The sequence below is a fragment of the Ambystoma mexicanum genome, chromosome 2q (genome assembly GCF_040938575.1).
Source record: "Ambystoma mexicanum isolate Mex_15411 chromosome 2q, UKY_AmexF1_1, whole genome shotgun sequence".
In the NCBI taxonomy this organism is placed as follows: domain Eukaryota; kingdom Metazoa; phylum Chordata; class Amphibia; order Caudata; family Ambystomatidae; genus Ambystoma; species Ambystoma mexicanum.
In genome coordinates, this window is record NC_090924.1 from 1225023000 (window position 1) to 1225032686 (window position 9687).

The 9687-nt window shown below is 41.8% G+C and overlaps 1 protein-coding gene across 1 annotated transcript; it reads left to right on the forward strand.

The window, feature by feature from the left end:
• Nucleotides 1-7599: 7599 nt before the first annotated feature.
• LOC138568846 (general transcription factor II-I repeat domain-containing protein 2-like) lies at nucleotides 7600-8931 on the forward strand. Its single transcript, XM_069646619.1, has one exon. The coding sequence runs from the start codon at nucleotides 7600-7602 to the stop codon at nucleotides 8929-8931; it is 1332 nt and encodes a 443-aa protein (XP_069502720.1).
• Nucleotides 8932-9687: the final 756 nt, after the last annotated feature.

Sequence of the window (9687 nt, forward strand, 5' to 3'; positions counted from 1 at the left end):
CGACTTTTTGAGAATATTAGCCCAGAGAGAGATGTTTTGGATTGACCTCTTGGGGACTTTATCTCCAAGAGGGCTCAATGAAGAGTTCTCTTTGAATTGTTTTGTGTAGGTGTCGAGGTATGGTTGGTGAATGGTTTAAGTCGTTCATAATGCATAAATTTATATGTGTTTGAGGTCACATGGAGTGATTTGTGTTTTCCGGGTGTACATACTGGTTGTTCCATCAGAGGTGTATGGAAGAGTAGTTATTGGGTTTGTGTAATGAGTACATAGCTAGTTTACTTGGTTATTTTTGAATTTGCCGCGTAGTTCATAATGCATACATTGATATGAGTTTGAGGTCACATGGAGGGATCTGTGTTTTCCGGGGGTTACATACTGGTTGTTCCAGTAGAGGTGTATGGAATAGTAGTTATTGGGTTTGGGTAATTAGTACATAACTAGTTTACTTGGTTATTTCTGAATTTGCCGCGTAGTTAGGTATGGTTGATGGACAGCAATTGTTTTAAGGCGCTTATTCATTATTTTTTCAAAAATGTAGTCTTTCTTCTATGTCTATCTTCTTTTTAAATACACACACATTTATCTTTAGTACATAACTAGTTTACTTGGTTATTTCTGAATTTGCCGCATAGTTAATTATGGTTGATGGACAGCAATAGTTTTAAGGCACTTATTTATTATTATTTTAATTTTTTCAAAAATGCAGTCTTTCTTCTATGTCTATCTCCTTTTTAAATACACACACATTCATCTTTGGTGTCTTTTTTATTTTGTTTGATTTACTCACTCAGTACCTGTGTGCTTAGTTAGCATTACCTTTGTATTTGGCAGGTTGCAGGGAGCTTTGTGTATTCTTTTAGTATTCAGTGCCGGCGGGTCACGTGACTTTATCATGTGACTACCAGGAAACAGTATAAAATGAGCCAGGAAGTGTGTTGTGGGTTGGGATCTGTTACGTGTGAATTGGAGAGGAGCCGTTGAATCTGAGGTGAAGAGGTGCGCTTCTGGAAGTAAGTTTAAGCTGTGTGGATGTGTTTATATTTATTTATGTTTGTATTGGAAAGGTGGTGTTAGTTTGTAAATGGTATATTTTGTGTTTGTTTTTTAGTTGCATTATACATTTCTATAATCAGCAGGATGCTTTACATTGGATGCGGGGTACTGGAAGTCCTGAATTTGGATTGGATTGGCTATTGATTTGCCTTAGGTAAATAATATATGTTGGAAGAGTTGCACAATTTAAATTTTTTTTTTTTCTTTTGAGGATTTGGGCTTTTTAACTTTTTCTGTTAAGTTGATGTATTGGCACAAAGATGAGGTGGTGGCACAAGGTTGTGGATTTTGGTGATCGTTGAGCTGCACAGATTAGTTGCCAATGAGTAATAGGTGTTTTTTGAACTAGTTGTTTAGTCATTAAGGTTTGGTGATTTAACTATGTGTAATTGGAGCTGATAGATATGCTTTGGTATTCCAGAGTTCGGCAATCACATTTCACTTGTTGAGGATGGCAGGAGTATTCGCAGGGATCCTGGTTCTGTGTACGTCGTGCACAGACAGATGCACAGACAGAGACTCTATTTTCTTTGACAACATTCCCACTGTGAGGTACATATGAATAAGTGTTTTAGGTTTTAATGCATTTTGAGATTTACATTTGGAGCCATACCAGTTGTACCACTGCGAATATACAACCACTTGTGTATGTTATGTAGAATTGTGGTTGGATTTATGTGTACATAATTATTTAATGTATTCTCTTTTTTTTAATGTGTTTAGTTTGTCCAAACTTTTAATGATATGTGAGATGTCCTCTAATTGTATATATTTCTATACTTGCAGATATTTTTGCTCCTGAAGAAGGGGATAGTCCCCGAAACGCGTAGAGCTTGAAGCTGCAGTTCAAAATTGGGAGCTTATTTATTTGTCTGATTTGATTTGTTTTTCATGCTGGCCATATTGGAAGTCAGTTGATGCCTTTTTTCTGTACTTTTATGAAGATATTTTGTTACCAATGTTCTAAATTGACAATTCTTTCTATATATAAAAGTGCAAATGTTATGACATTTGACTGATTTATTTCAGCTTGTAAGGTGTGCAGGGGACGGGAGTGTCTTTAAGTTTAGACACTTTTTGTTTTATGTTTAACACATGCTCCAGTGTCAGGGCGTGTATTCCTCCCCAGCACCCAGAATTGTAATAAAATCTCTCTAAATAGTTATTTAGTTTTTGAGTAATTAGGTGTGCTCTGATAGATACTTCTTTTTGATCTTGGGAAAAGCCTTTCCTAGTTTTTGTGCTATATGGTGGAGGATAAGCTGTCCCCACCTCTTGTGAATTGGCCTTCTGTGCATTCCCTTGGCTCCCACGTATGCGTGCAATGTGCCCTATTATCCCACAAGTCCAGAACACAGGGGAGCCCACCTGACTAGTCCCCCTTGGCAGAATCCTCCCTGGACATTCTGATTCTCATTTTGTGCATTCTGAAACCCACCTTAATTATTTTGGAATCCACCTCTTCCTCTATAGCCCATACCTCTGCCTCGTGGTACAAACCCAGAACCACCTTGGTCCATCAGGCAATCATTATTCGCCTGCGATGTACCTCTGCTTCCTGCATTCCCAGTCTGTCTCTGCTTGTCAATCCGCTCCTTCTATGGCAAGCTTTGAAAATTTCTTCTGAACTAACTTGGCTTCCTCAATTTTCCTATTCTCATCTTTCTTCTTATTTTTCTCTTGTAACAACCGACAGAGATGCACTATGGTCAACTGTATCTCAGCCCACAGTTTTGCTTCCATTCCCACTTGTTTCTTCATCTGTCTCTGTACTGACTCAGGTAAACCCTGACATACAATGTTGTAAAATAATGCCACCGTCTTTTCCCACGGCTCGCTTGTTTCAAGATGCCATTGCTCTTAAATATCCTGAAGGTAAGCATTAGGGTCTTCATTTTCCTTCATCTTACGTGTCATAATTGCACCCATATCAGATATACAGGGATACTGTACCCTGAGAGCCCTCCAAACACCTGCTCTGCAATTATTAAAATGCACTCTGTCATGCACTGTGTTTTATGCTGTCACACTTGAATACCCTGCTCTCCTCCATATGTCATCATCTCTCTCCCCAAGAATGGCTGCAAAGAGACCCTTAATGTCCTCTATGGCCAATGTGTTTCCCCTCGTCCCTTTCTCTAACTGGTATATCCATTTTCCAGCACCCAAATTCAAACTCGGGAGCTTGCACCTTAAATTGTCCTTGTCCATCTGTGGACATGGAATATACTGTGGTCTCGCTCCCCCTTTTTCCAATAAGGGAAACTGCGTAAACCCTAACCCTCAGTTGGCTCCATTCGTCAACATGTCCATGGCAGGGACGATAATCCCGGGCCGCCTCCTTGCTGGTAGCGATCTTAACCTGCTCATATATGGCAGGGAATTTCCCTTCTTACTATATGATCATCCTCAGGCACGCTCTGGATATGCTATAGGATCTGGCATCCTATCCTTAGGTTTTTCTAGATCAAGAGAGACCATCTTACTTCCTTGTCTGTCTGCAAGCTTTCCTCGGGGCGTATGTGCTTTCTCCCTCTTCCCCAAGAAAGAATTATCTTTCCTTGTCAGACATGTCTATTCCCCAACTGGTGGACTGTCACCCCTTTTGCCCTTATTAAAGTTCAGTCTGCTTAAGGACAGGGCTCTATGCTCGAGACTGAATGGAGTTTCTTCTTTGCTTCATGAATGAAATACTAAGGGTTGATCCCCCTTCCCTTGACTTCCATAGTTGCTACCTCCTTTTCATTCTTGATAGGCCTTATCAATCCTATATCCGATGCTTCCTATATCAAAGTTTTCTTCTTCTGATACTATTGTATATGCCCCTGCCATTGCCTCCTTCATCAGAAGGAAATCTTCTGTTCTGTCCCATCCAATTGCTGGCCCTGGCCCTACTGGTTTCTTACAAATGATGCTAATATCAAGATCCTGCTGTCTTCTCCTTCGCTCTAGTTCCTCATCTAATTCCCTTTGTTTTCTTGCCCACCTTTTAATTCTGTCTTCTTCTTGTCTCCGTTCTTCTCTCCTCACTCCTGCACTCCTTTCTTCTTCATCCCTTCGTCTCTGTATTCTTTTGTCCCTTAATATCTGTGCTTCCTCCTCCTCTCTCTTACTTTCTCTTTTATCCCGATCTTCTATTGCTCTCTGCCTATTGTTGTATCTTCTTTACTCTTCTGCCCATTCCTCATTTTTCTCTTGCTCCTCCTGATACATCTGTTCTTATTGTTCCCTGCTCTTTCTCTAATGCTTGTCTTCTTTCAATCTCTTTTCTCATTCCCAATCTTTTCTATCCTGTTCTGTCCTTATCATTTCTTTGCCTTACATCCTCAATGCTTTTCCCAACCAGCTTGAGTAATATCTGTCCTCCCATCCATTCGATCTGCACGAGTGTTACCTCATCAGCTTCATCCTTCTCCATTTTCCATCTCTTAATCTCTCTTTCTATTTCTGTTGATGCATTAGATCTCTCACTCTTCTCTTCTTTGTCTTGTATGATCTTGAAGATCTCCTTTTTTCTTTTATTCTCCTCTGGAGTATCGTCACTGCTATGAGCAGGCAGTTCATATAATCTGATTACTATACCCTGTCGCCGTTTTCAGTTCCTTTAAAGCAAGGTTGTCCAACCTACGGCCCGCAGGCCACAATGCAGCCCTCCGAGCCATTTCATGTGGCCCGCGAGGCTGAACAAACAAACAAAGGAAATACAAACAAACAAGCCGGCATGGGTTGTGATTTCCATTGGCTGAGAAACAGCCAATGGAAATACTGTTGCCATGCAAGGTACGTCATATTAAAAAAAAAGAAAACCTTGCATGGTCACAGTATTTCCATTGGCTGTTTCTCAGCCAATGGAAATCACATACGTCATGTTTATGGGCGGAGTGAAGGTAAGGTATACCGTGCCGGCACCACCTTCACACTTCTTTTCCTGCCCAGCCCAGCCAAGCCCAGCCCAGCCCAGCATTACGGTGACCAAGCGAGGCCTGGTAAGTTTTCTTTCAGCTTTCTTTTTTATTTTTGTTTTTGGGTACGCGACAGCCCAGTTTATTTATTTATTTGTTAAACATTTTGTCGGGTCCGTGGACCCGATTAATTTATTTATTTCCGCAATGTTGGTGGGCCCAACATTGCGGAAATAAATTAATTAATCGGGTCCACGGACCCGACAAACATTGACTAAATTAATAAATAATGTGGGCCGTGGCAACAGAGCACTGTGACTGCCTCTGGTGCCCCCTGTAAGGGGGCACCAGAGGCAGTAATGGGCCACGGCCCAGTTTATTTATTAATTCATTCAATGTTTGTCGGGTCCATGGACTCGATTAATTTATTTATTTCCCCAATGTTGGTTGGGCCCAACATTGCGGAAATAAATTAATTAATCGGGTCCACGGACCCGACAAACGTTGACTAAATTAATAAATAATGTGGGCCATGGCAACGGAGCACTGTGACTGCCTCTGGTGCCCCCTTACAGGGAGCACCAGAGGCAGTTACAGGCCCAGTGCATTTTAGGCAGCACAATGTTTGTCGGGTCCTTGGACCCGATTTATGTGCCGCGGTGGGGGAATGTTACTGCCTCTGGTGCCCCCTGTAAGGGGGCACCAGAGGCAGTAACAGGCCACGGGCCAGTTTATGTATTAATTTATTCAATGTTTGTCGGGTCTGTGGACCCGATTAATTGATTTATTTGCGCAATGTTGGTTGGGCCAACATTGCGGAAATAAATAAATTAATTGGGTCCACGGACCCGACAAACATTGAATAAATTAATAAATAATGTGGGCTATGGCAGCGGAGCACTGTGACTGCCTCTGGTGCCCCCTGGGGCACCAGAGGCAGTAACGGGCCACGGCCCAGTTTATTTATTAATTTATTCAATGTTTGTCGGGTCCGTGGACTCGCTTAATTTATTTACTTCCGCAATGTTGGTTGGGCCATGTCCATGTCTGGACTAGCCAGGGTACCTTAGGGTGAAGCCTTAAGTCCCCAAACATATATGAATTGGGATAAATATTCACTCTTGTAGTTGCAGTGTTCAACTTAGTGTCACATGTGCTTTGTGAGTTGGGACAATCTTGAGCCAACATGTCCAATTCAACCTGACATATTTCCATATGGTAGCATTTTATTTAATTGTTTTTTTATAAGCTAAATGTAATACCTGAGTTCGGTTTCTAAGTGCGGATCTCGGATTTAAACCTCTGTTGCTCTGCGTGGCCTTGCTTCCAAGACTATCTGCCAATGCTATCCGCCGTTTTCCATTGCTCCGTTATCGTGATGTGGGACACCTTGATGGAACGTGCATTATGGCACCATCATGCACCTTCTGGGTATCATCAAGGATAGTGATCAAATCATGCAATGTTCACATACCAAATCAGTGGGTGTAGTTGGTAATTTCCATGATATGGTAGTCTTGAGTAATTGGTTCATGGACTGCACAAAGGTGGACATTGTACCACCCAGTGCCAGAGAGCAGGCCCTCAGAAACAGACACATGCAGCGCCTCAGGGAGATGACAGTTGTACAGAAGCCTACTAGCAGCCTGTGTTGGCCTGGGTATCTTCTGGAACTTGTTTTTGTTTCCTTTCGCTGTGCAGTGTTTCCCTTTTGATTAAATGCCCTTGGACGTCTGCTTCCACTCATAGTAATTTGACAATCTGGATCTATACACAAAGATATTAATGATACATATGGTGATCCATTCTTGTAGGAAATGTGTTCAATGTTTGTGGGGTACGTGGACCCGAGTTATTTTATTTCTGGGCCGTGGCGGTGGACTGTTACTGCCTATGGTGCCCCCTGGACCAGTCACCTATGGTAGCAGACATATAGGCTGAAATGGATCTAGTTGCAGCTCACTTATTTTGCCCCCTGCTCCTCATGAGCCGCCATAGTTGGTCAATCTAGTGGTGTCATCAGGATTCAAATTTAGGAGGGGCAAAGAGTGGGCCAAAGGCAAAAGTAGGGGTTATGGGCTTTGGTCATGGTCATAGCATTGTGAAAGAAATTGCGCCTTCCCACTTATACAATATGGTTAATAGCCTTGCCTTTAATTTGCAGTACTACAAAACTGGAAGACTCTGGCAACTAGCACGCCTTAACAAATAAAGCATGTTGTTCTCTGAGTTTATCTGCGTTAGAACAAAGCTGACAGAGCAATTACTATTTTTTCAGTGGCATTTTAGTGTTTTATCTCCCTCTGGCTGCCTGCCACATGAGAATAAGAGCATTCCTTTGCATTAATTCATATTTAAGTAGCATCACAAGGGTGCCACACCCTGTGTCCGCACCCACCCCCACTGACTTGTATATCACATGCCAAACACTGCTTCTCTACAGGCATTGTTATAGATTTGTGGGACAATAGTATGAGTGAGGCTTTTTTAATCATGCCATACAGTGTGGCCCAATGTTCTGCCTATATTAAAACCACAACATCATTACTTAGCAATACAAGTAAGTTTGAATTGATTTTATTGTAATGGGCCTGTGACAACGTAGCTTTCATATGACTAAAACCTACCCAACTCTCAATAGATGGCGAATCAGAAGAAAAGAAAGATTGATGCTGAATGTCGTGTTTTCAAGGATAGTTGGGCCAAGGATTTCTTTGTGTGTGAACAAAAGGGGAACATCTTGTGTCTCATTTGCCAGGAAAAAGTAGCTGTCTACAAGGAATACAATGTCATGCGGCATTATACCACAAAACATGCCACTGAATTTGACAACCTGATTGGCCAGATTAGGATTGATCGGGCGAACTCGCTGAAGCAGGCCCTGATCGGGCAACAGTCGTTCTTCAAAGCTGGCAGACAGAACTCTGAGGCAGCAACCAAGATAAGTTACTTGATATCCGAGGCCATAGCGAGGAGAGGGAAACCATTGTCCGATGGAGAATTTGTCAAAGATTGCTTGGGAATATTGACATCTGTGGCATTCCCTGACAAACAAGCAATGGTGGAGAAAATCAGTCTCTCGCATCAGACAATTGCTAGACGAGTAGATGACCTATCATCAAACATTGCAGACTCACTGACGAAAAGATTGGGTGCCTGTCAGTTTTACAGCTTGGGGGTGGATGAAAGCACAGATGTGAGTGATACCGCCCAACTGGCAATCTTTGTACGAGGAGTGACCAAAGAATTCCAAATTATTGAGGAGCTACTTGACCTATGTTCAATGAAAGGCAAAACAACAGGACAAGACATTTTCAATGAAGTGAAACGTGTCTTGTTGAAATTCAATCTGCCAGAGGACAAACTCTGTGGTCTGACAACTGATGGGGCCCCTGCTATGATCGGCAAACACAATGGATTTGTCAGTTTAATGGCAAAGTCAGTTCCCCAGAATGTCATCACGCACCACTGCATCATTCACCAGGAACAACTGTGCGCAAAGGCCTTGGAGATGACGCATGTGATGGAAAAGGTTGTTTCTACAGTGAATTTCATAAGGGCAAAAGGGCTCAACCATAGACAGTTCCAAGCATTTCTTGCGGAGATGGGAGCAGACCATGATGATGTGATCTACTTTTGCCAAGTTCGTTGGCTTAGCAGGGCAGCCACACTATCCAGATTCTGGTCACTGCTTAATGAAATTAAAACATTCATGACGAACAAAGGGAAAGATGTCACCTTCTTGGAAGATGCGAGCTGGTTGAATGACTTGGCATTCCTTGTTGACATAACAAAATATCTTTCAGACCTGAATAAAAAACTGCAAGGGAAGGAACAGTTTGTGAACAAGCTGTATGAGCACATCCAATCCTTTGTTCATAAGCTGGAATTGTTTCAGAAACAGCTGAATGAAAAAAAATGCTACTCATTTCACAGTACTGATGACCAGATCTGCTCACAGCATCAACCATGACAAGTATTCGGCACTGGTTGGGAATCTTTTGAATGAATTTAAAAACCGATTTTCAGATTTCAGGCAGCACAGTGATGAGCTGAAGATTTTTGCAGATCCGTTTGGTACTAATGTCACCAATGCTCCTGACATGTTTCAAATGGAATTAATTGACATGCAAAGTAATGGTGACCTGAAGAGAGCCTTTTCTGAACATACCCTACATACATTTTATAGTAAATACATTACATGGGACTCTTTCCCAAATCTGTCTAATCATGCACTTCGGTTCATTGCACTTTTTGGCAGCAGTATATCTGTGAACAGCTTTTCTCAAGATTGAAGAGCATAAAAACTAAATCAAGATCACTTTTGACAGATGGACACCTATCTGGAATACTCCGCATTGCCACTTCAAGTGTGCCAGCGGATATTGAGCATTTGTGCAAGCAAAAACAATGCCAAGTGTCACACTGAAAATATGTTCAGTGTTAGAATTATTCTTAACTGTGCTGAATGTTTTACAAGTTGCAACTTTACAAGTGACTAATCATGCAATAAAAAAAGTCCTTCATACTTTTAGATTGGGCTCGCATCGCGTTTCTTCAATTGGGTTCACCTTTGGATGATCAATTTTCAACAGTCTATCTTTTGAATGGGATTATGCTTCTTTCATTACCACAGAAGTAATGAACTTTTATTACAGAGATAAGCTGCCATATGTATTGGGCACACTGCACATGCTCAGGCAGCATCAATCATGCTTTGTACAGGACA